Here is a 27,805-nt window from a genome sequence, read left to right on the forward strand (position 1 = left end):
AGCCCCTTATTACATTATGTTTCACATGTTTGTTCAATCGATTATTTTTCTTCACAATTGTTTTATTATTATCTTTTATATTGTTATCAACTGCTCCAATTTTTAGCAATGCCTCACACATTGCTTGAAATGCAATTATTTCTGTATCTTGGTCTTCGCCTGGATATTCATCATAATGATCTTGAATAGACAATTCAAGATCAATTTTAGGAGATGGATAATTGGTTTTTTCTGATATCTTTGGACCATTAACAGTAATTGAATTATTGTTTTTAATTTCTGGATTTCTTATTTCATCAATCAAAGGAAATGGTAAGATTACATTTGAATTGTCTGAATTTATTTTTTTAATAGTAAGTGTCTTAGAACTATCTAAATCGAATGTTGGTGAAAGTGCATTTAGTTGTTGAAAAGCATCTTTTAAATGTAAGTCCATAAACTGTTGGGTATTTAAATCTGATATATCAGTATTTGGACTAAAAATATTACCATTCATTTTTCCTACTATTTTACATAATAATTTTTCATCTTGACTATTCAAAATAGTTTCATTTGAATGTATTTTATCAACTACAAATTTATACTGAGCTTTATTTAACTGACTTGGGCTATGCACAATATCAATTCCAGTTATTTTTTTGTGAGAAGTAACATCTGTACTAGTCAACATAATAGATGTTTTAGAATAATTTTTTTCATGAGTATTTGACAAATTCAATTTATCGGTACTGTTTACATTTTCAGAAGAATTTGAATTATCAAAAAGTTCATCTTCATTTCTCAAGATATTTAGTTTATTGCATGGATGATCTGCCACATTCTGAAACATAATTTTATCTAATATTATATCAACATCATGTTTAATATTAAATATTAATATTCATACTATAACATTTACAATAGCATTTTCTAGAAATTACAGAGTAAAGTTTGTGAATAAACCAACTAAGAACTTAAATAACTTCAGCGCCTTGAAAATGTAACCTAGTTACACTTTGAACTTAGAAGTTATACCTAAATACATATCAATAACAGATAATTAAAATAATTGATTTTAAGACAGGTCACTTCAAAGCTGTAAACAACTAAAATAATTGGTTTTTCTGGTATGGGTTTTCTATATTGATTTTTTATGTAATGTCATGTAAATTATAATATTAAAATAAAAAATATAAAATTAAAATTAAATATAAATTAAAATATAGAATTCTCTCTGGTAGACTTATTGTGACTAGTATATTTTATTATGTTCTTGAACTGAAATTGTTATAAGATGGTGTACATTATTTGAATATGTTATAACTCGAGTTATAGTTTTGAACTGGGACGACGACTTATAGACTACACTACAGAAGAACTTTATTGGTCCATTTATAGATAATGATATTTTATATGTATTGTGTAATGGGAATTTAGTTTTAATACTTCAGAAACTGCAAATTCGAAACTAATCTTACAATATTGAATATCTATATAATAATATGTGGTTATTATACAAATATTTATACATTTTTTAATAAGAAACAATACTCATTAATTATTTATTATATTGTGTTGTTTTATACAACACTTAATACCATATTATCACAAATTTTTAATTTATACCTAAAGGTTGGTTTATTGGTTTACCAGATTAATCGGTACGTTAGAATGAAAACACGTCTAAATTCCAATGTTCCACGAGTGTTATACAAAGATAGAAAATCACAGCTTCCAATCCCTTAAGGCAATTTGGCCTAGAGCTATGATTCAGTAATTCTACCTAATAAAAAGTTACAAAGTACACAAAAGTTACATTAGTTACAAAAAATTAAAATTATACATAGTTATAACTTATATGTTATCTCATATTTTCCATTTCAAAATAATAATGTCATAATTAATAACTAAAGACTGGGTTTAATGGATATTGCAACTTTTTTATTGATATCAGGTAAATCAAATTTGATCAAATATATGCATGAGGTGTGGTTCCCATGCCCCCCCTTAAATACACCCCTGGGCCTAAAATACATCTGATTTCAGGGACACACCACACTCTTATTAATTTAACTATTACTTTTGGGCTTTGACAGTTTTCTATAGCAAAAAAAACAACAAATGGGTAAGTGGTGTTAGTCATAAGAGTTTCCAGTTGAAAAATTAAATATACTAATAGTTAGATTGGTTTATTATTTTTCATACCTTACATTATAATTATATGAAAACTAATATATTAACTGACCATTACTTACTTCTTTTGACATATTTAAATCTGTTCAAATCGTTTTATATCAACTGTATGCTGGTAAATGGTAATTTTAAATTATTAGTAAACTGTTACTCATATTATTTTACAATTCTATAATATTTGTTTTTATTTTATGAACATTTTACAATCAGTTATCAAATATCAATCTGTTACATGAACTATTATCAACATAGATAATATATAATTATATATTATCTATGATTATCTATGATTATCAAAGAACAATACAGAAGCGAAACTCGATCAGCTGATTTGGTTTATGTTTACCAATGATATTAGGTGGTATATACCGTATATACGAAGAATTTCTATGGTTATGATGTACAATATTATAATGTATAAATATTAATATATTAAATTACAATTTGTATACTTATATCTATGGGTATATCTTAAGAAAACGCTACACTAGGGTGGCCATACGTCCCGTTCAAAACGGGATTGTCCCCTTTTTGATCATCATGTCTCGTTGTCCCGACAAATATCAAACGAGACGCTTTTTGTCCCGTTTTTAGAAGATAATCCCGTTATCTCCGAATTATCATGTTAATTATTATTATTTGTAAAAAAAAATTAATTAAAGAAATAAACACAAAACAATATAATATAGAACAACGGTAAGAAAGATGGTGTGGTATCTACACAATTTTAAAAAATAAAAAAAGGTGGATAAGTGGATGTCGCTCTGCTGTACTGTAGGTTACAAGTGGGTCAGTGTAATAGATGGTGTTAAATTTGAATTCAATGATGTGATATCATTGTATAAGAAAAACGATTCTGAGCGAAAACGGTTTTTTTTGATGATGTTATTTTAAATAAAGTAATTTATATATAACCTATTTACGTGGAGCCTTGTTTTAAATTTTCAATCCTTAGCCATAAAAGTTAACCACAAAATAATTAATAAATTATAAATTTGATAAATGTTTTCAAAATTTGAACTTTAAATGCTTATAAAAAAAAATTGTGCCTATTATGTATTTTTAATATTTTTCAACTGCTATTAGAACGATATATCAGGAGCCTTCTATTAAATTTTCACGCTTTTTTACCCAACAAATAAAATTTTATTGATATTTATAGAAAAAAAAACTAAAAAAATTGAAAACTGACAATGTCCGTAAACAGCTCAAAAAGAGTCAAAATATTTTCAACATTTTATGGTGTATAGAAAATGCTAATATAAACATTCAGTGAAATTTTCAAGTATCTACAGTCATTTGTTTTTTAATTACAATAAAATAAAAAAATTGTTATATGATAAATCGAGTGAATATCAAATGTTGTAAAAATATAAATTTCAGACGCTCATAAAAATTTAATTTAAGTTTCTTGTAGACATTTTTTTTTTTTGATAAAGGTAGACAAACTTATGAGTAATCTTATATTACATTTTCAAATCTTAGATTTAAAAAGAAAAATTTTTATGAATTCTCAACTCAAAATAATTTGCTAAATTTCGTGATTTTTCAGTATTTTGTCAAAATTTGAACTTTAAATGCTTATAAAAAAGAACTGTGACTAAGGATTTTTAATTTTTTTCATCTGCCTTTGAAACAATAACCTAGGAGCCTTCTATTAAATTTTCAAGCTTTTTTACTCAACAGATAAAATTTTATTGATATTTATAGAAAAAAAAACTAAAAAAAATGGAAATTGACAATGTCTGTAAACAGCTCAAAATAAGTCAAAATATTTGGAAAATGTTATGGTGTATAGGAAATGCAATTATAAACATTCAGTCAAAATTTCATGTCCCTACAGTCATTTGTTTTAGAGTTACACCAAAAACCAAAATCGATTTTCTCGAAAACAGATTTTGCGTAAAAATTCCCGTTTTTCCTTAATTTTTCTTTTGTTTTTCACGTCGCTTTTGAAAACTACTGGGAAATTTTTACTTTTGACCCCCCAAAGTACCAACTATATTCACTTTCCTATCAGAAAAGTTACTGTTGAAGAATATCCAAGCACTTTTACTGTCCTAAAAGGTGATGACAGACATAAAAATAAAAAAAAAATTTAAAAAAAACACATCATTGTAAAATCAATACATTCATCGCTTCGCTCAGAATCTAAAACCGAACTTAACCATTTTTAAATTAGCCTGTCTTCTTCCCAGAGGTCTAATCTACACACAAACATTAATTTATATATATATATATATATATATATATTAATAAAAAATAATAATACAAATCAACAAACATATAGCAACCAATATGTAATACACTTTTGCGCCACTGTTGTATTTTTGACATCCCGATTTCCTACTTTTCCTAAAATTTTCTTTAGTAAAAACATTCTCCAGGCAATTACGAACATCTTAGAAAATGAGCCAAATCGGACCGGCCGTTTTCGATTGATGAGGTAACATTTTTCACGCTCCATTTATATATATATATATATATATACATATAATAATACACATTTAAATATAAATTGGTTGTTATCAAATCACTGTTAGGTTAGGTTAGATGCAAAAGAACCATTTAAGAACTAAGTAGGTATAAAATAAAAATACCAACCCCGCTCCTAAAAACGTAATCTTTTCTAAACGTTTTCAGAAGCGGATTATGATTAAAAATTGCACAACTGTCATACCGAATCTAGGAAAAAAAATCCCCTAAGTTTGCTTTGCTGTGTTTGCTAAGTTTACTTAAATAGAATTGTACATCTTAAACGGAGACAACAAATGCCGGACGACGCACCTGTGTAACGTCCTCTTAATAAATGAGATTGCGATTACGATATAATACAGACTGACAAATTAGTTTCGGTCCCGGACGCAAAACATACGTCAATCGCATTATAGACAGATAAAGACATGATCGCGACGTATTGAAATCATTATAGTATGATTAACAAATAATTTGACTACATTTCTTGAGCTTATAATCTAGAAAAATATTATTGGTGGTCTATTTATTACCACTTTGCGGGCCGCCAATATTGCTAATGATAAATTATTACGGTTACACACTTACACTACACCTTAGACGGTTAGTATACTTCTCTAGTTCCCGCAGTGTTGTATAGACTATAGAGTAACTTGTTGAGTAATATTGAAATGAATAGTGTTATTATGGAAATAATTAAATCCACTCATGGAAATGATAAAGTTTGTTTCAAAGATTTTATGTACATACGTCAAAAGGATTGTAAGTATTTTATTATAGATGGAGATGTTTAAAATGTATAGTTCGTTCAAAAGCTGGATAGCTATTTTAAAAACATCCTATACAATTAAAAATCCAAGAGAAATCCACGAATATAATCATTCTGCAGATAAAAATGGTAAACATTATTTTAATTTACAATAACATTGTTTTTACATATTATATTGTAAATTGTTACATACTATAATATATATTTTATTTATTTATTATAATATGCATTTACGTACCTCCCTAATTATTTTAGATTCTGAGCGGAGAGATGAATATATGTATTGATTTTACAATGATGTGTGTTTTTATTTTTATTATTTGTATATGTGTGCACGATAAGTAGTCAAAATAATACTATAACAGTTAAAATAAGGTTCCACGGGGTAACCAAAAAATCTCAAAAATATAAAAACACCGTTTTTTTCAGTTATTTTATGTTCAAATTTGGTCGAATATCCACACTGACAAACCGTCTCTGCTCAGAATCGTTTTTCATATACAATGATATTATATTTAATACCATCCATTATACAGTGAACCACTTGTAACCTATTGTACAGCAGAGTGACATTCACTTACTCACCTTTTTTTTTTTATTTATTTAAAATGAATTAAATATTTATATACTTTTTCTTATTTAGATATTATTTTATTAGTTATTACTTATAGTTATAAAATTAATTAATTTTAAAAATATTAACTCATTTAAAACATTATATTCTTTAATTTAACTGTTATATTTGTCAAATTGAGATTCTATTTACTGTACTATTATTAAAGGGCTTAAGAGCATCTACCCGTTCATAAATAAATAAATAAATATTTATATAACAATATCATATAATATAATATGTACCTATTAATCAATATTAACAATAATTATTATTTATAGCTATAGCTGCCATAAAAATTCAAAGAAAGATAAAAAAAAGCTTTAGCGTCAAACGTAACTCCCGGCCAAATATTTTCCGAGGCAATCAAAAATTTAGCAGTAGATATTTTAGCTGAATTGCTTAAGGAAGCTTATATTAAACGTACCATTAGAAACCATCGAAGTTATCATGATCCAAACAAACCTCAAAACATACAAGAAATTGTTATTCATGGTATAAGATATTATATAATATTTAGGAGATAAACAAATAGTTAACAATAATTATATCTATTTTTTTTTTTATAGGTGAATGGGCATTTATTAATAATGATAGATTATTATTGAGGGACAATGGTCTAGAGGCATCTGAAAGAATAGTTATGTTTGCAACAGATGATCATTTAAGACTCCTTACAGCATCAGACACCTGGTACTTAGACGGGCATTTCGGATTGTCCCCAAAATGTTTCTTACAATTATACGTAATACTTATAAAAAAAAATGTATTTTTATCTTCAATTTATTGTATTTTACCACAAAAAACTTAATCAACATATGTGGAAATTATAATGGAAGAATGTGATTTATATCTAAAATTTATATCGACCACAGATACTTACATCTTGACTTTGAAAGTGCAGTTATCGAAGCAGCAAAAGAAGTATTAGGTGTTCATATAAATGTAAGAGGCTGCTTCTATCATACTTAGTGTCAATCAACGTTCCGGAAAGTACAAGCACTCGGTTTTGCCACAATGTACAAAAAGGATGAAGAATTTTGGAAACATTGTGGAATAGTTGACGCACTTGCATTCCTTCCTTTGCACCTTGTAGAAGAAGAAATGACGTAAGTATCTAAAAAACAATTTAACCGAAAATCTCACGGATCTATTAGATTATTTTGATGCATACTACGTTGTTAATGGCAAATATCGAAGAATAGGAAGTGATGAAAATAAAATTATGTTTCGAAAACTACCACCGATGTACCCACCTGCTGTATGGAATGTAAATGAAACTACCCTCAGTAACTGTAACAGACCAACAACATTGTTGAAGGATGGAACAATAGGTTTCCAAAACTAGTTGGTCAAAAACATCCTACAATATGGAAACTGATAAGAAAAATTAAAAACGAAATTACGCCGATCGAGCAAAGTTAACAATAGATGCTTTAGGTGAACCTGAAGAGAGAAGTACAAAAAGAGGCAACTATAAAACAGTAAACATTTTTATTTTATGCAGAACTGAGGTCTGACCTAGATAATATTATCATTCAAATGTTATATAGTTTTAACATTTATTATTACCTAAGTATTCATTATTAATTTTTACACTTTTGCAGCTGTATCCAACAGTTAGGTATGGATTTTTTTTCCGAGTACTGTCATATCAGTTGCTAGATTAACCTGTATAACAAAATATAAGAACTATTCGATTTTTTTTTTACCTTTTTTTCAGAAATATATAATATTATGCAATGTATACAATGAATTGTTATAAATTGTTTAGCTCATACAATTAAGCATTAGTAGTTCATATATGTGTAGATTGAAATGGTATAAATAATTTAATTAAACAATCAGATATCACTGTATCAAATCAAATAATATAGGTACTATGTCTATCGGGGACGGATTAGCCAAGTGGAATTAGGCGTCGGTTGCGATGCGCACCGACGCTGGTTCAAAACCTTGGTCGAGGGCGGCTTTTTTCTTCGGGCAAGTCACGGTGTCCAGAGAGATGTGCCACCATCCCACACCCGGGCATGGCAGATATCTACAGGTGCCCAATAAAAGATCTGCCAAACCAAAAAACACGCGTGTTTACTACCATAGCTATGTCTATTGTCTATAGGGACACTGGCACGTGGCGGCAGAATGCATTTTCAAAATTATAAAAATTAATTTAGATATAAAATGTTGTTGACATTCGGTGAAAATGCCATGTACTACCCACGGTTATTTTTTTTAGAGTTACCAATACTAAAAATCAAAATGGAATTTTTCAAAAACTGGTTTTGGGTAAAAAAAAACGTAGTTTTACATACATTTTTTTTCGTTTTTCCAGACACTTAAAAACAATGAAAACTATTGAGAAATTATAAATATAATTTATAGATTTAATTTTATTCTAAAGAAATTTATTTAACTAAAAATGTAATATACTATTATTAAGTATATAAGTCGTTGAGTTTAAGTGAGATTTACCTCCTTCTCGCTCCACCTGACAAGTGACAACCTTCAACACATTTAACATTTAACTCATAACTGTCTTTTATATCTTTTTTAATTAAATTTTTATTTTAGTTGCCATAATAATTATTGTATTCACCGAAATACAAATTGCTATATTTTTCATACTATAGAGAAATAATTAAATTAACATTTACAGTTAATTGTCTGATAGAACATATAATATATATTTTAATGTGAGCATTGGTATATTATTTTGATCAAAGAAAATATAAAAATTAAGTTGATATCTTTTAAAAGAACAATTACAAAAAATTATTCTTTAGTTCATGATAAGATTTATCTTTTATACTTACTTATAAAAAAATTTTAACATAAGTTTGTTATAACACTTATTTATAATAGGTCAGGTAGATTACAAATATCTTCACAAATATTAACGCCATCAAGCTTCTTTCTTAAAACAATCTTTTGAAACCCTAATGGATCTTCCTCGTCAAACTCCTAGTGATAAAAACACTTATTACTATTTTAATATAAAAGTACAAAATACTTATATATAAATTAAGTAATAATTGCAATAAGCGATTCAATATTGATATGCATTCAATTAATTCAATTTTAAAGAGTAATGAAGTAGGCACCTATAAAACAATAATATTCATATTAAATTAATCTAGGTGTGTCCTTTTGGCCTAGATCCATTTGTAGGGGGGTAGGGGGAAAAAACTAAAGAGAAGCTAAGTAGAAACTCGGTCTTTGTATATTATAGTTTTAAAACAAAGTTGTATCCGCATGTGTTGTTTCCGTCTAACTAACAGCAAAATTTACATTTAGAATAATCTATTTTACTGTTTTATTTTTCTTCATGTTATAGTGAATGGAGTAATAATCAAATGTTAATGTAAGAATATTATATTTAGAGCCCCTCCCCTGTTGGCTTTTTTTGATAATTTAATTTAGAAACATTTTTACTATTTTAAAATGTTGAATAGTTGAAAAAATTAAAATATCCAAAAAAGTCTAGTTGATATGTATGTAATATTCTTACCTTTAAATTTGATAAGAGATCAATAGTGTAAAATAGATTATTATCTTAATGCAAAATTAGCGGTTGTGTGTTAATTAGATAGAGAAAACTACTCCGGGTATGATATCTTCTTAAGAGATTTAGAATAGACAATTTTAACCACATATTAACACAGAAAAATATAATACAGAAAGATAGACAGAAAAATATAATATAAATTTATAATAATTTAACAATTAACTTATTATTAGTAATTATTATTTTTATGCAATAATTCATATACAATTGTATTAATATTAATGTAATCAAAAACAGTCAGCAATAGAAAAATTAACTACACAAAACCAGTGGCACAAAAGTCCATGGCATCATACAGCCATGTTACATCATAACTTTATTATGAGCATGCATGTAAATTTAAGCTATGATTATGAGTAAATGTATTTTAGGGTATCTCTATATTAAATAATTAAGATATTGAGGGCCGCAACGTTTTGAAATTACCTGACCACATTTTAAAAACGTTGGGGCCACTGTAAAAGAACCAACATTTTTAAAAAGGTACAAGGTATGGGGAAATTTTTGAAAAAGCCCCTGAATTAATAAATGTGTTGACTTAAAAACAATAATCTTCTGTGAAATATGGATGGAACATATTATCATATGTAATTTATTAATTGGTATATTTATTAAATTTTTTCATTAAATTATCAATATTTTAGTATAAAAAAGTTGATTTTAACTTTTAAGAGATAACTATTGACAATATAGTTAATGCAGCAGGATACTGGTCAGGATCAGAATTCCTAATCAGGGCTGATTGTAAGTAGTATGATAAAAAGTATAGAAAATAACCAATCATAATATAACCAACTTTTTGTTCAAAATAATCAATTAACCCTTACCTCTGTGGTCTGAAATAAATTATATAATTTTGGTATTATGAAACCGATCTTAAAATAATCAATTAAAAGTAACTTACCGCAATCAATGGAACTGATAATTGAATTAATTGATTGAAGTATTCAGGAAGATGTTTAATTGTATTGATTGACATACTAATTTTTAAACCAATTTTAATCACAGACTGTGGCAACTATAAAATTAAAAATTAGACAAGTAGCATAAGTCAATATAATTTACCTTATAAAAAATAATGTAGATACATAAGTAAAAACATACATGTCCAAATCTAGAGTCTAACTGAAAAATGTTGATTGCTTTCACATACTCTTTATCACCATAATCAATGTAGTGTACTAAATAAGTTGTGTCATTAATTTTTTTAGAAATAGTTGCACGTACAAATGTTTTCTTAGATAGAGATTTTACAGCAACTCTTTCACCAATTTTTGGAGTCTGTATTCTGTGATATGTACCTTAATATATTGAACAAAACAATTATTTTACATCACATTTTTACTATCAGTCATTTAAATAATTTATTACAAAAGTTTAAGTAAAATGCAGTATTACTTTACTAATCAAACATACAAACAATTTAGAGCTCAATTAGTTATAAATTAATCAATAAAATGCGGTTTTAAGGACTCAAAATAAATTAAACCTAAAATGTTAAAAATAATAGATATGTTATATATTATACCGTCTATTAAAATATTTTTCTTAAAAGCTTAGTTTTAGGAATGTTTTTTTAAAACTTAAAATTTTTTGGTATACAATTTTTTTGAAACAATAACAATGATTCAGAAGTTTATTTACTTCTAATTTCTAAACTGTAAATTTAAAACATTTTAAATGATTTTCTTTGAAAATAAATATATATTGTATGTAACCAGCACAGTTCTAACTCAATATTGAATTCGGTATTATGGCTTGAAAATGTGATGTAATATCATAATGCCACTCATAAATTGTTGTTCTTACAATTTAAAAATATATGTGCAGCTTTATTTCATTAATGATTAATCAAAATATCTTCTTCGCCCAAAATCTTTATTTGTATACAATAATTTATTAAAGCTACTATGTAGGTGAAGTAACATCTCAGATTTCTTTTTAAAATAATGACAGGTGATTGCAGTTCATTGAGAATAAGAAACTTTTTTTATAGTCAATATATTTAATATTTATACTAATACAATATTCTAAATATCACTTATTTAGGGACATTTTGGGAAATTAAAATATTACAATTATTTTAGATTCTGAGTGGAAGTTAGTGGTTGTACAATGGTGATTATTATTTTTTTTTTTATCCTGTATACAAAATTTCTACCAGAAGGAGTGATTCGATTTAAACATATAGTACTTTAGCTTTTAGCAAATTGGATCAAGATGGTACTTTAGAGAGGTCATTTATCGATTTTTTTAATAGTTATTTATTTTAATACCACGGGAAAAACTACAGATAAATTACGAAAAACCACTAAAAATGAGATTTTAATTTCTAACGCTTTGTTTATATAAATCTCATTTAAAATAATAATATTATTATATTAATTCAACTAACAGGCTATAGTAAATAATAACAACATAAAAATGGTGGGCAAGTGGATGTCGCTCTGCTGTACAGTAGGTTACAAGTGGGTCACTGTAATGTATGGTGTTAAATTTGAATTCAATTATATAATATCACTGTATAAGAAGAACGATTCTGAGCGAAAACGGTCAGTCAGCCTATGATATTACCAAGTATATTTGATAATATTATTGTGAATAAAGTAATTTATATATAACCTATTTACTGGAGCCTTGTTTTCAATTTGCAATCCTTAGCTTTAAAACATTTTATAAATTTTTAACTACAAAATAATTATTAAATTTTAAATTTGATAAATTTGAACTTTATATGCTTATAAAAAAAATGGTGCCTATGAATTTTTAAAATTTTACAACAGCTATTGTAACAATATATTAGGAGCTTTGTATTAAATATTAATGCTCTTTAACCCAACAAATAAAATTTTATTGATATTTATAGAAAAAAAACTAAAAAAATTGAAAACTGAAAATGTCTGTAAACCGCTCAAAAAGAGTCAAATTATTTTAAAAATTGTATGGTGTACAGAAAATGCTAATATAAACATTCAGTGAAATTTTCAAGTATCTACAGTCATTCGTTTTTTAAATACAACAAAATAAGAAAATTGTTACATGAGAAATCAAGTGAATATCAAATGTTGTAAAAATATGAATTTCAAACAGTCATAAAAATTTAATTTGACTTTTTCTTGATAAAGGTAGATAAGCTTATGAGGAATCTTGTATTACATTTTAAAACCTTAGATTTAAAAAGAAAATTTTTTATGAATTTCTAACTCAAAATTGTTTGCAAATTTTCGTCATTTTTACGTATTTTGTCAATATTTGAACTTTAAATGCTTATAAAAAGAAATTGTGACCATGGATTTTTAATTTTTTTCATCTGTTTTTGAAACATACAAGAAGGAGTCTATTTTCAAGTTTTTTTAACCAACAAATTACATTTTATTGATATTTATAGAAAAAAAACTAAAAAAAATGTGAACTGAAAATTCCGTAAACAGCTCAAATTAAGTCAAAATATTTGGAAAATGTTAGTGTATAAAAAATGCTAATATAATCATTCATTTAAAATTTCAAGTACCTACAATAATTTGTTTAAGAGTTGCACCAAAAACCAAAATCGATTTTCTCGAAAACGATTTTGCGTAAAAATCCCCGTTTTCACGGCACTACTGGAAAAATTTTACTTTTGAACCCCCCAAAGTACCAACTAGATGCACTTTCCTATCAGAAAAGATAGTGTTAAAGAAAATCCAGGCACTTTTACAGTCCTAAAAGGTAATGACCGATACAAACAAAAACACACATCATTGTAAAATCAATACATTCATCGTTCCATTTAGAATTTAAAATCCAACACTGACAAACCATCTCCGCCCAGAATCGTTTTTCTTAAGCAATGATATTATATCATTGAATTCAAGTTTAATACAATCCATTATACATTGACCCACTGAAGATATCTATATTTAAAATTTTTCCCGATAAACAAAATGTATAAATATATATATCATTATAGGTACTTAAAAAATACTAAAGTCTATAATTTCATGTAAAATAATATTTTTTTTATACTCACTTTTCGAATTGACATAAAACTTATTAACTTCTGTGATTAAATTATTATAGTATTCTGTTAATTCAGATGTATTAATACGGATATAAATTTGATTTATAGAAATGAAATGAGTAATTAATACTACTGATCCATTTTTAAACAAATCATTATACTTCAAATAGTCTGTTATTTTTAATTTAGTTCCTGAAAAATGTATCAAACAGTTGATGTTAAACATTTTTAAAAATGTCAAAAAATAATAATTATTATCATCAAGTTTATACCTTTATTATGTAACAAACTAAAACTTGATAATTTTTTTTGTAAAAATTCTTTTAAATCTAAATAAATATCCTTATTATCTGATTTTCTTTTTAATATAGCTTTGTTTAATCCACTGGAATCACTTTCAACATATTCCTAAACACATATTATAAATTATAAGCAAAAAATATATAATAATTATATATACAGTCAAACTTGGTTAACTTGAAATTAAAGAAACTTCAAATTATTCACAGGTTTCTACCAAGAATTTCTAATTTTAACACAATTTTAAATAATTGTGTTTAATTATGTTGAGTAGATAACTCGAAGTTCCTATTTTATTGGAATTAATATATTACCATGTTACTGTCAGAAATAATTATAAGGACCCACGTAGAACGTTTTTGATATTTTAATTTTAAGTTAGTTATTGGTATTTTAAAATTAAAACATAAAAAAAAATATTCATCATATGTGGGGTTTTCTAGATAAGTCTTACCTTTGAATTTACTTCAGTATACAAATAACAGAGTTTTATGGATTATTCTGAACATAAAATATGCTATGTTGTGTGTTTATAAGATGGTGACAACAAATGCAGATATAATGTAAGTTAACCTGGTTTGACTGTATTGTGCGTAATGCAGTGACGCCGAACTCTAAACATTTTAGTGAAGGAAATCTAAAATTGTATTCAACCACCCACCCACCGCAACTTTCCAATCATCTAAATATTTTGTGAAGCGATCGCATTACATGGCATATGAGTTCGGCGCCACTGGTCAAATATAATATTATATATTTAAAAATAAATATTTGATATTAACTAACTATTAATAATGGCTGTAAATACAATTGATCATAATAGTTCTTTAAATACTTTAATTGCATAGTATTATGCAATGGAATATTTTTCAACTCCACTCTATGAGCTAAATAAGGAACCTAAAAAAATATTTTAAACATAAAACATGGTATTGCAATTTGTTTTTTTTTTCATTTATATAACTATTAAATCAATTCTTTAGTATTGTAAGTCATTAAATATTATTTTATCAAATTTAATAAGAAACTTACATTTTTAGCTTCTTCTAATAAATAAAAGATATGATTTGGGTTAACATATTCTTTACAGCCGATATCAATAAAAAAACAGAAATAATTTTTAAAAGAATGATTTGAACTCTCCTCTAATATTACAGCTCTGTGTATTTCATTGTAATGTAACAAAGTGGCTGCAACCATATCTCCAATGGTTATATTTGTTTTGATTTTTAAATTTTCCTCTGTAATAGAAGCAAATATAAAAATTAATATTCTAATAACTTGTTAATTATTTAATAAATCCTATATATTGCATAGCTTAGGATTTTAATACAAATTTCATTTTTTTCTGAAAGCTTTAGAACAACTTTTATTAACTTTTTAGCTGTTTAGGGTTTTTTTTTTAATTTAAAAGGCATTATCCGCATATTATTTACAAATTTGTACATTAAAATCAAATGATCTCCTCAAACTGTATAATTTATGTTTAATTATTCATTGAATAAATAATTATTACTATTATTATTATTATGAAGACGACAGTCCCAGTAAACAGTTAATTGCAAAGACAAATAAAATTGAACCTTTTCGTTATCAAATAATAAATAACTTGTTATTTGATATCTTGTTTAATATCATATATGTTTAAGTTATATTTTTACTTATATTAATTGTGTTTATTCCTGGTAGATCACACTTAAAAAATGCCCGGTACGTCACATGTTTAACATAATATGTTTTCATATTATGAAAATCACACTGATGAGTTCATTAGTCATTACACATCAAGAGCTTAATTATTGTTATTATAAAATAGTAATTAAATTAATATTCTTGGTAAATAATCAAAAAGTTACAAAGTCTTACTTATTTTATAATATGCGTAAAACTGTTTCATTTCTTTTGAATATTTTTTTTTTTGGTCATAACTTCTAATATACACAAAATTAATGTTTGTACCATAGCAAAATTCAACAGATGATCCATTTTTAAATATATTATCTACTGACATGTGTGATGTAGAGTAAGTTCTTAAACCTATAAAAATAGACACATAAAACATAAAAAACAATAATAATTAATAAATTTAATAAAATGGAGCTTTCAATAGTATTCTTACCAGTAACATTTGATTCTTTAATTATTGAAGTATCATTATTATTAGTTTTATGTGTATCATCGTTATTTTGGTTGTATTCAATGACATCATGAACAAGAACAGGTTGATTATTTTGGTCAACATATTTCTTTTGGATTTTAAAATTCAAAATTAATTATTTATATATATAAACAGGTATTTTAATGTAGACAAAATAGATAAATAAATCATTATCGTGATTTTTGAGATAACAATTTTATTTTATTTTGAAAGCTACTTTTGTACTATGTATTAAAAAAAACTCATATTTTTATTGACCTTTAATTAGTAGTGTTTTTATTTTTAATTGTTTGTAACATGATTATTAATAAGATATTGAATTTTTAATACTATTGTCTATAATTAATGAAGAAAGTAAAAATAATTTATAATATGCAATTATTGACACCAAAAATGATTAGCATAATAACATACTTTAGTTAATGACATATTGACTTACCAATGACAATTTATAATTATAATTATTAGGTATTGAAAATATATTATTCAAGTCATATATATTTCCATTATTTAACAAAGTTTTCAAAAAATAATTTTTTTCTTCAATTAATACCTTAAATAAAAAATGAAATATTATTTTTATGATTGAAAAAAGTTAATTATATTAGTTTTCTACATATAAATACATAAACTAATTTAAATAAAAATGTTTACCTCTTTCAAGTCATCTGAAAATTCAACATATTTATTTTCAATAATGCCTAAAATAGATAACAATGTAATATTCAGAATGTATGTATAAATAATAATTAATGTAAAATATTTTTGTATATAATAGATTAATAGTTAGCTATAATGATACAAATTAATATATGTTTAAACATACCTATTATTAACTTTTACTAATAAAACAAATAATTTAAAACCATTTTTGTAAGATTTTTTTAGGTTTAAAGTAGTAGTATATACTACAGTGGCGCAACCAGGGGGGTGGACTCCGGGTCTGGACCCCCCCCCCCCCCTTGGCACGTATAATAGTAAATTAATTTCATTTTCTCAATAAACTTGAATAAAAATTAAGATGGTTTATTTTGTCAGACCCCCCCCATGAAAAATTCCTGGTTGGGCCACTGATATACTATTATTATATACTATTACCTAACAAAACACAAAATAAATAATGATAATTATTACTAGCAGGGGCGGATCTGAAACTTGTCCAAGGGGGTGGCGAGTAGGAATATTTTTGAGTGATATAGAAAGTACAATGAAAATGTAATTCTATATTAATTAATAATTAACTTAATATGAGTTTATATGAGTATCCAAGTTGAGATTAAAATTTAAATACTCTGAACAAACATTGATTAACAATTACTTAACATAATTAATATGATTAATTAAATAATCTTAGTTACAGTTTATAAATAATAAATCAAACTCTTCTGAGTAGGTACACAAAAATATTGCATTTTAAATCCAAAAGTATGAAACATTATAGCAGGGCTCGGAACTTATGCATTTGCATCTTTCTCAGGAAGCTGCATATTTCAAATCTGATTTGATACAGATTCGTTTCATGAACCATACTATTGAAATACAAAAATTTATGTTGCATATTTGACTTAATTTATATGATTTTGAGTATATAAATGCATTTTATGTTAAAACGTTTTAGAAATCAACAAAAATAAACAAGTTTTCAATAATTGAATATTGTAAATTAAATGATTTACAAATAAATAGTACCAATCATATACTGATTAAGTGTGGGAAATCTATTTGAACGCACTCTACTCTAAAATGGTACATGACGTGCTGCTCATGGCCTCCATAGAGTTTCGGAAGAAGTACAAAATCAATTTGGTACTGTTCATAATATCGTAGCCAATGTATAAAAAAATATTTAAAAAAGCACCATCACGTATACAAATTTTCAAAAATTACGCATCGGAGATTCCTTTACTTCCAGAACCAATCATAACCCGTAACTGGATCAATACAGTAATTTATTATTGTAAATACTATGAAAAAATTTGTAATGTTGTAAATATGTTGGATAAATACCAATTAATACCCAACATTATTTAATATTTAATAATCGCTGTATTTGATAAATTTAGAATTTTGGGAATAGATTTAGTATAACAGCTCCAAGTCATCAAAAAAATAATAATAAATAAATAAAATATTTATGATTCAAAAAAAAATTTTTTTTTTAATTATACCTCAAAATATATATTTTTTATAAAATAATATATGCATAATATACTGCATATTTGCGTTTTTTTAGTGCATACGTATGCACATATTTAATTGTATTTTAGCGCATAAAGTTCCGAGCCCTGATTATAAGTTTAACAGTTCAATCTTAAGCGTTTTTTGGATTTTTTTCTTCAAAATGCATGTTTTGCATGCTTAATTTATGGTACTTTCAAATGAAAACGCTCAAACATAATTTGTAAGTTATGTCCAAAATATTTTTTTTTATTTTTTTTATTTTTTAATTCATCAGTTAATTTTACGATGCAGTAATACGACGGGTCACTTTAGATCTTTGATTAAGACATTTTTGAGTCTTAATTTTACGGCTTTTAATACTAGCATTAGCCGCCAGGAACACTAAGAAGGGAAATTCTTTAAATATTTCTGTGTAGTGTTATACACATTAAAACTTAGGGACAAATGTAGCTTACTTCCCAAGCGATTTTTTGGAATAGTTAGTATTATTATGCTCAATGTGTTAGGGAAATCAGAATTTCTACACCGTATTATCTAAATCGTGAAATTAACTAATTAAAACAATCGCCACGTCGCCCCCTCTCTCCCTCATAAATCTGCTACTGATTACTAGCTTTTTTAGTTTTTAATATACTGCTTAAGAACTAGTAAACTTTAAAAAATACAAGCACTATAGTGTGCACTTACAAAAATTATTGTTGTAAGATTCAAAATGTATGAATTGGATTTGTTTTTAGCACAGTAATTTTTTGCTATTCAATTTATATATTTTTCAAGAACTGATGTATATCTGAATTAAAAAACTTTTAGCGCAATTTATGGATATATATATATTTTGTATTCTATTTAAATTAATTTTTTGTAAATAACATTCAATTTTTGAAACTTTGCATTAGTTAAGGAATTTAATTATATATCCAATACTATATTACAATTTAGAGGTACAAACAATTTCAAAATTTTTTTTATAATTCAATAGTATAAAAATAAACTTTTTTTTTTATAAAATTATTAATTTTTAGCTAGTGTTGGTCATAAGCCACTAGATAGTAGATATAGATTCATAAGATGTATTAAATTGATAAGTACAAATTAAATGTATCAAATATATGAATTATTATTATATAATAATAATATATCATAAGTTAAAATAATAAAATATAAAAAAATAATTTAACCATCATAATTTTTCTTGAATTCAACAATTGTTTTACCTTGTTTTTTGAGTTCTTTCATGCAAGTCATGTGGTTATTTAACTTGTTAAATTCTTGGGCATTACAATTAGAATCTTTAACTGTACTATAAATAAAAATGCAAAAAATAAAAAAAAATTTTTTAATATACTAGAATACTTTAATATTATAAATTACCATTTGTCCTTTGTACTTATGATTAAAGGATGAGAACTTTTTGTATTCATTTCTTCATAAGTCTTCTCCGAATATATCTCATTAATCATTTCTATTGGTTTGATATTTACTACAACATAACCTTTATGAAGTTCCTAAATTAAATAAGACGTTCAATTAATTAAAAACATAAAAAATGGTTTGCATTAATATAAATTTAAATACTGAACTTACACTTTTTAATAATAAAGGTTGAACATAAAATTGTGTAACTATTGTAAGGGAAGGAATTTCATTAACAGGTTTAATTGTGAGACACTGTAAACAAATAAATAATATTATGTTAATTAGTTAAAAATTGTACAATGATAATAAACATTTATATGTTTAGAAATGTATAGTTTATGTGTAGTGTATTTTTGAAATCTCTAAGATCAGTTATTTGCACAGTATGATTCTGACATAACAAATTTAAAAAGGTGGGCGAGTGGGTGTCACTATGCTGTACAGTAGGTTACAAGTGGGTCACTGTAATGGATGGTGTTAAATTTAAATTCAATGATAAAAATATATCATTGTATAAGAAAACAAATCTGAGCGAAGGCGGTCAGACAGCGTATGATATTACCATGTATATTTGATATTATTGTGAATAAAGTAATTTATATATAACCTATTTACGTGGAACCTTGTTTTAAATTTTCAGTCCTTAGCCATAAAAGTTGAACATTTTGTACATTTTTAACTACAAAATAATTATTAAATTTTAAATATGATAAATTTTGTCAAAAATCGAACTTGCTCATAAAGTTGCTAATAAACTCATTAACTTTAAATGCTCAAAACAAGTAAAATATTTTGAAAATTTGATGATGTATAGAAAATTCAGTTAAATTTTCATGTATTTACAGTTATGTGTTTTTGAATTACAACAAAATAACAAAATCGCTACATGATAAATTGAGTGAATATCCTATGCTGTAAAAATATGAACTTTAAAAGCTCATAAAAATTTTATTTGACTTTCCGGTAGAGGTTTTTTTGTTGATAAAAGTAGATTAACTTATAAGGAATCTTGTATTAAATTTTCAAATCTTAGATTTAAAACGAAAAATTTTGACAATGTAACTTTAAAAATAATTTGGTTCTTTTTATTTTTTTTTAGTTCATTTTCAATTTAAGTAGGATAAAATTGTTGTGTAGGTGTAAAAAAAGCTTAAAATCTAATACAAGGTTCTTCATAAGATACAGCAGTTAAAAACATCAAAAATACATAATCTCAATTTTTCTTAAACATTTTAAGTTTAAATTTTTCTGAAATTCATAAAAATCGTGAAAATTTGCAAATTGTTTGTAGTTAAATCTTTAATCTTTATTTAACACAAAATTCATTATAAGTTGTTTTTACATAAATTGAAAAAAAAAGTTACGGATACATAATTTTATATGAGCATTTGAAGTTAAAATTTTGATGATATTGGATACTTAAAAGTATTATAAAAATGTATCAACAAATTTTGTTTTTTGTTATCATTCATATAATATTAATCTAGAAACTTGAAACATTTCATTAAAGGGAATTCCTCCCAGTGATTTTCTGTCTTTGTCTAACACACGCGACATAGGGTTTTAGATGTGTTCTTTGCCAAACATACCAATTGATCTAATGAAGCGATAACAATTCTGAAACCGATTTGAATTTGTTGTCAACTCTACTTGAAATTGACATCCCCATATTTTGGATTTTTTAATTTTAACTTCTCCAAAAATTAAAATATGACAGTTTTTTAATTAGTCTTTTACAATATAACATTTTAAGGAATTTTGGGGGATAATATCAAAAATGTGGGGAAGTCAATTTCAACTAGACTTGACAACAAGTTCAAATCTGTTTCAGAATTTTTATCGCTTCACTATATCAAACGTTCCAACAAATTTGTCACACATGCCAATAAGTTGATGACCAATATTATATAATATGTAGATAGCCGTTCATCTATATGTTTTATTATCATTATGATTAAATTTTTTTTATACTTTATTTATTAAATATATACTCTGTTCAAAATAAGATCATTACCCAGAAACTGGTTCAAAGCTTCTGCGATGAGTTGTGTTATGTGTGAGGTCAAGACATTGGTTTCACATTTATTTTAGTTTTCAGGTCAGAAATATATTTTTGAAATTTTAAACCATTTAAATTCGAGCCCTAATAATATTATTTGCTTAGGAATTTTGGGTGGTACATTGTCTTCCTATATATAAAGTAATTGTGATATGTGCTTTCATCTTATGTTTGCATTAGTCAATAATATTCTCTTAGCAGCTAGCATATTGTAATAAAAATATTTAGAAAACTTTTTGAATTTTCAATATTATTCTAAAATAATCCTTGAAATATATTTTACTAGTATTTAGTGTTATAAAAATATCACTTACTAAAGGATCATATTTATAACCATGTGGTAAATGATATAAATCACTTAATTGTTTTTTGACAATAGTTCCTGAATCAATTAACTCAACAGCTGTGTTTTCAACCAGAAATTCATTATAACTTAACATTCTACCTCTGCACCTAAAAAAAAAAAATCAAAACTAATAATTCCATAATTTATTTAAAATTTATATAAATTATGATTTGCAAACTTAATTAGATATAATTCTTCTAACTGACCTTACTTAAATTTAATTGGCATTTGTAATCTTTCTTTTATCTATTAACTTAGTTATAAATAAAATAAATTATAATTTATGTATAAGATGTATTATTATAAATATGAATGGTATAAAGTACTTTCTTTTTATCTATTCATATGGTAAATAAATGATTGGTTAACAAAAAAATATTACAAAATATTTGAATGATTTATTATAATTAATTTTTTTTTTACATAGAAACATGTACATCTAACGATAAAACACCCCAATTTGGGCATCCCTCCATAACATTCTCTCATAAAAATCGGTTTCACTATGGCAGGGTGTCTCATGGAGATGGGTAGAAGAACCAATTTTCATTAGTCCGGGGTATGTTATCTTTCTGGACAAAGTATAGTTCGGTTAAAATCTTAATTTTGTTTCGAACATTTAATATTTAATGAACTATTTACTTTCATACATGTTAATAATTTAAATTGTGTATACTAAAATATGTATGTTTATACTTAATAACAGCTATTTCTCATAATTTTATCACGAAGACTTAAGATTTTAATCTTCATAGTTCATACCTCTTACACAAAATATAATGTAATAAACATTTGGTTGTTATTGTTATAAACATTTCCTTGAAGTTTCAAAAAAATTAAAATATAAAAATACTTACTATATAAATATGCTTAAAATATAAGTTATGTTTGAAGCATAAAGTATGTTTATTAATACTAACCATAATCCTTCAATTTCTACTGCAACTAATTCCATAAATTTATATGTATTGACTTTTTCAAATGTATAACTATGTAATGCCATTTTATATATGTCGTTACAACGTTGTAAATATTTTTCATTTGTAGATATTATATAAATTCCATTACTCGATTTATAACCAGGCATTACAAAAACCTAAAAGAAATTAAAATAACATTTAACATTCTAATGTACAATATAATTCAATTTACATAAGCTATTAATTAACCAAACAAAAATCACAAATTTAATTCAGTAGTATACAGTTCTTATATTTAATTGAAATTAATAACAATATATTAGGTAACCTCCCAGTAATAAACATGACAAAATGGTAGAAATTAAATTTTAACTTAACCTATTTTATATTGCATGTGTAATTGAATTAAGAACTGAATTTTCAAGCAAAAAGCAAAAAACTAACTTTACAAGAAATAATGATTTATTTAATTTAAAAATATACGTGCTAACTATTCTTTTTCCTCCCCAATAAATTCATTGATATTAAATTCAAATTCAGTAAAATAAGATTTGTTTTTTTACAATATAAATGATATTAAATCAGCATGTAATATATAATTATTTTAAATGTATTTCTATAAATTATTTTCTTTTTACCTCTCTCTCATATACTATGTTTTAAGCTGTATTAATATAAGTTATTATATTGTATTTTATTTGTAAAAACATTTTAATTGTTTAACAATTCTATGTTATAAATAATATTTAATAACTAAATGAATGTTTTATCATATGTTTGATATACTGCAACATTATATATTACTATTGTAAATGGACTTAATTTGTAAATAAATAAATATGAGTATTTATTGGTTAGGTAAATCTGATGAAAATGTGACACCAGCATCCTTCATAGAGGGGACTGCTGTGTGTGTGTAGTGGCGCCCCTAAGTCCTAACCTAATTCACAGATGAAGATTTATAATATACGGTCGGAAATTTTGTAATTTTACAATTAGCCAACCTTTTAACACGACATCAAGAACAAAATTTATATGAAAATAATTATTTATAAAATTATATTTTATTGAAAAAGTAAAAATTAAGACTTTATTACCTTTAGGCTCTAAATATGTTTAACCTTTAGGCTACCAATAGTATTATTATTAATATTTATATTAAATGAAAAATAATATTCAGAACTTTTTCATGTATACCACAAATACCTAATAATATACTCATAAATATACATTTGCTATATCAATATCTATTGAAAATTATCCAGACATATTAGTTTTAAATATTGCATTTCAATGTTTGGTTTAATTCTTTGTAATACAATACAATTTTTTGATTTTACCTATATTTTTAATATTTAACTCAGAAAATTTTGAAAATTATTTTTAAAAAAAATATGAAAAATTAGTAGATAAAATAAAGGTCAACATTTTTATTTAGTTAAAAAAATTAAGTCTGCATTTTTATGATCTTAGCCCCCAAACTTCCTATTTTTTGTCTTCGGGACGGCTCTGCGTAACACTTTAAAACTCAATAATCCAACATTGGTTATTATATTAATGTTTGAACACTAAAAAAATAATAACACTTCACATTGTAATATATCTGAATTTAAAATATCATTGCCACTCTACCATTTTAAACAACCATACTTATATATAACATATATAAAATATAACTTTCATACACACAAATTATAATAAATTTCATATATAATTTATTACATGAGCTATTTTTAAATGTGTAAAACAATTTAAGTTTAGAAATGATCATGTTATATTAAAAAAATATAGAAATACCAATCATTGCATATTAAAATACATTGTATAAAAATCACTTACTGGAGTCCAAGAGTCTGCAGGAATAAATGACAAAACTTGTTGTGAGTTAAGGCCCATATTACTAACTCTAAATAAAAAATAAATTATACAAAATAAATATTTTTTATATTGGTATAGGTCAGGCGCCAGCAATAGACGGCCTGCAGTCCAAATCCGGACCTTGGAGGGGAAATAACTAGATCAAAGTCCGAATTGGTTAGGCGAGGTACCGAGAAAATTTTGGTGAGTCGCTTAAAGTTTGGGCCGGTTGTGTGAGTGTGAGTGAAAATAAATTCATGTTTAAATTAAGATTGGTCACATATAAGCTCATAATAATTTTAGACATAATTTTGGAACAGTGAATATTTAAATGGGCTGTGTAGAAGTGAAAATCTTGATGGGCCGATACATACCAATCCGGTTCTGAACTACAGTAAAATATATTTTACTTTAATGCTGATTTTTTTTGATTATTAATTATCTCTATGTAAACCTAAGGTAACTGGCTAAACAAAAACAAAAGAAAGTTTTCTGAACCTCCAACACTTTTTTTCATAACATCCAGACCTCCTTTGCATTTAACTTCCAATCCTTGGTATAGGTGTCAAGATTGAAACTGTACGTTTACATTATTATTAATAACTAATAAGTTATTACCAGGGCTCGGAACTTTGGCATTTGCATATTTCTTAAGAAGATGCGTGTTAAAATTCCGATTTGATACAAATTTGTTTCATAGTACATACAATCCAAATACAAAAATTGATGTTGCATATTTAAAGATTTTAAGCAAACTAATGCATATTATGTTATTACTTAAAAAAAATTAAGATAAAGAACTGACATACTTTGTCGCATTGTCTATATTTTGAATTATACTATATAGTCATATAAAGAATTGATTGAAATTTACCGACACTGTATAAACGATTTATTTTTACCAAGAACTGTGTATATGAGATACATTTAAATTTTTTATTTTTATTTTTGATAAATTTTCATTGCAAGATTCTAAGTTTCAAGTTTCAAGTTTCTAATGGCTTTTAAAATTCTTGTGGAAAGTGCGTCCCTGGAACGAAGAGTAAGTACACTCCTATATTTTGTATCAGAAATGTAAATAAGTAATTTTATTCTAAATTATCAAAATTCTGTACAAAATCAGTACTATCTATTTACATTAAAACGAACATACATTTAAATTAATTTTCGTAGAATTCCATATGAAATAAAAATTGAATTAAGTTCATATAAATAACATATTTAATAGAATTTTGTTTGCATGCCTATTTGTTGCAAATTTTTTTTTGATAAAGGAACTGGCATGCTCATTTGTTTTTAATAGATGGAATTTGAAGTCGGCCTAATCTTTCTATACACATATTGTACATTTGTACCTACTTCAAAAATAGTTCTTGTTTAACTTAAATTTAGAAGATGAATAGAATTGTTGATATAATAATTATTTTACAAACAGAAACAAACAGAGAACTGTAAAAGGATTTATCTTTTTAATTTGATATATGTAGACACATGGTGTACACAGTATTAAACAAATTCTATTTATAATTGTATTTATTCATTTTTTTTCAAAACGTTACCACACGTTTGATAATAAAAGGCGTTGCCCCCACTAGCCCCAAGGTGAGCACCAGCGACATTTGCACATAACACATACGTAATGTGTAATACTCAAGTACGCCACTATAAATATGACACAACACTACAGCGTTATATACGGCGTTTACCCACCTCCTAATTTTATATTTATGCGTGTACCCTAATAGAAAATTGTAGTACGCATGTTAGGCGTAGCCCCCCCAACATTATTTTTTACAATGATTTAGGCGTGTACCCATAAACTTTTTTAGGACTACATCACTGATAATTATAATACTTAATAAATGTGTAAAAGTTATATATTATTAATAATTATATAATATTGTTTACCTTGTATACACACAATTGAACGATTAAAACAGAAATAAATCTTAACTAATAAAATAAACAAAGAAATAATGCATAGATGACAAACATCAAATATCATACGGTTTGAACAGTAAAACCATGTTCGAACGTTTAGAAATACGTGAAAGATTCAACAATCTGAAGTCTGAGTATTAAATATAAATAAATAACGGTAAAACGGTTAAAACCTTACTGTCTAGTTACTAATACTACTTACTAACTTAGTGACGAAACGCCGAGCATAGACAAGGATACTAACTACTATAGCCCAGAAGATTAGAGAAATTGTTACTGTGTAAAACGGAAAATTATAGAATATGGAACATTGCAATTTGAAGCCATAACTTTAAAGAAAAAGTGATAAAATCCAACAATTAATAACAAGTAAAAAAGCTCGTGTTTTTCACTAAAGTGCGGCCAACGAAATTAGGCGAGTGATTCTAGCGCCACAAGTGGTATATTACCTATCGAAAACTATAGCCCTACCGAAATAAGCCACTTGTGGCGCTAGAATCACCCGCCTAATTTCGTTGGCCTCACTTTAATTATTGTTCTATGCTTTAACAATCACATTCACCATATTATTATAATATCTATGCATGAGAAAATGAGACATGACATACTTATACATAATATACTATATGATCTAAGACACGGTCTAAGACTAAGATATACTGGACTGGACACGAGATGAATATTGTGGCTACGAAATGTAGTACAACAGGCGGAGTTCGGGGGGATATTTTCCTTTTAGCATTACTAGCGCTGACTTAGTGGAAACTTATGAAACTAGGCATTTGTATGATATGTTCTAGTTCCATAAGAATCCACTACGATAGCGCTAGTAATGCTAAAAGGAAAATATCCCCCCGAACTCCACCTGTTGTTCTATTTTTCGTGGTCAACCCCCCACACCCACCAACCTTGCCGTGACGATTCATGTATAATATCATAGAACAATATCTAAGGGCGAAGGGCCAGTTTCACCATCTACTTTAAACTTCGTTTAAAGTTAACCGGGGTTTAATCGGCTGAATTTGCCGGGTTA

At 25.7% G+C, this 27,805-nt stretch overlaps 1 protein-coding gene and 1 long non-coding RNA gene across 6 annotated transcripts; one reads left to right on the forward strand and one right to left on the reverse strand.

Annotated features, from left to right (window-relative positions):
- Positions 1-685: 685 nt before the first annotated feature.
- Positions 686-27,167, reverse strand: LOC132939463 (uncharacterized). Of its 5 annotated transcripts, none has more exons than XR_009663985.1 (20): positions 26,979-27,167; positions 24,814-24,880; positions 22,975-23,150; positions 22,023-22,161; positions 19,818-19,901; positions 19,605-19,738; positions 19,448-19,533; positions 16,707-16,753; positions 16,492-16,605; positions 16,014-16,140; positions 15,761-15,931; positions 14,927-15,135; positions 14,681-14,794; positions 13,867-14,002; positions 13,604-13,786; positions 10,699-10,895; positions 10,499-10,612; positions 8,843-8,990; positions 6,913-7,700; positions 686-820 (listed from the first exon to the last, which is right to left on the reverse strand). XR_009663985.1 is itself a non-coding variant. In XM_061006634.1 (19 exons), exons 2-18 carry the CDS (start codon positions 24,868-24,870, stop codon positions 8,883-8,885), a joined length of 2,196 nt encoding a protein of 731 aa, XP_060862617.1. In that variant the 5' UTR covers positions 24,871-24,880; positions 26,975-27,167; the 3' UTR covers positions 705-820; positions 8,843-8,882. The 5 variants fall into 5 exon arrangements, 2 of the variants coding, with proteins under 2 accessions (XP_060862617.1, XP_060862618.1); XR_009663984.1 differs by having other exon boundaries at positions 6,913-7,118; positions 26,975-27,167; XR_009663983.1 differs by having other exon boundaries at positions 26,975-27,167.
- Positions 5,292-6,901, forward strand: LOC132939464 (uncharacterized). The gene is made up of 3 exons (XR_009663986.1): positions 5,292-5,545; positions 6,311-6,524; positions 6,599-6,901. It is a non-coding gene; the product is annotated as an uncharacterized LOC132939464 (long non-coding RNA).
- Positions 27,168-27,805: the final 638 nt, after the last annotated feature.

This window comes from Metopolophium dirhodum, chromosome 2 (genome assembly GCF_019925205.1).
Source record: "Metopolophium dirhodum isolate CAU chromosome 2, ASM1992520v1, whole genome shotgun sequence".
Lineage (NCBI taxonomy): Eukaryota > Metazoa > Arthropoda > Insecta > Hemiptera > Aphididae > Metopolophium > Metopolophium dirhodum.

Coding starts and splice junctions, on each gene's coding strand:
- LOC132939463 (XM_061006634.1), bottom strand. CDS start 24,870: ATGGGCCTTAACTCACAACAAGTTTTGTCATTTATTCCTGCAGACTCT. Junction 15,932..16,013: donor TAAAGAATCAAATGTTACTG/GTAAGAATACTA, acceptor CTATTTTTATAG/GTTTAAGAACTTACTCTACA. Junction 10,896..13,603: donor GTTTTATGTCAATTCGAAAA/GTGAGTATAAAA, acceptor CAATATATTAAG/GTACATATCACAGAATACAG.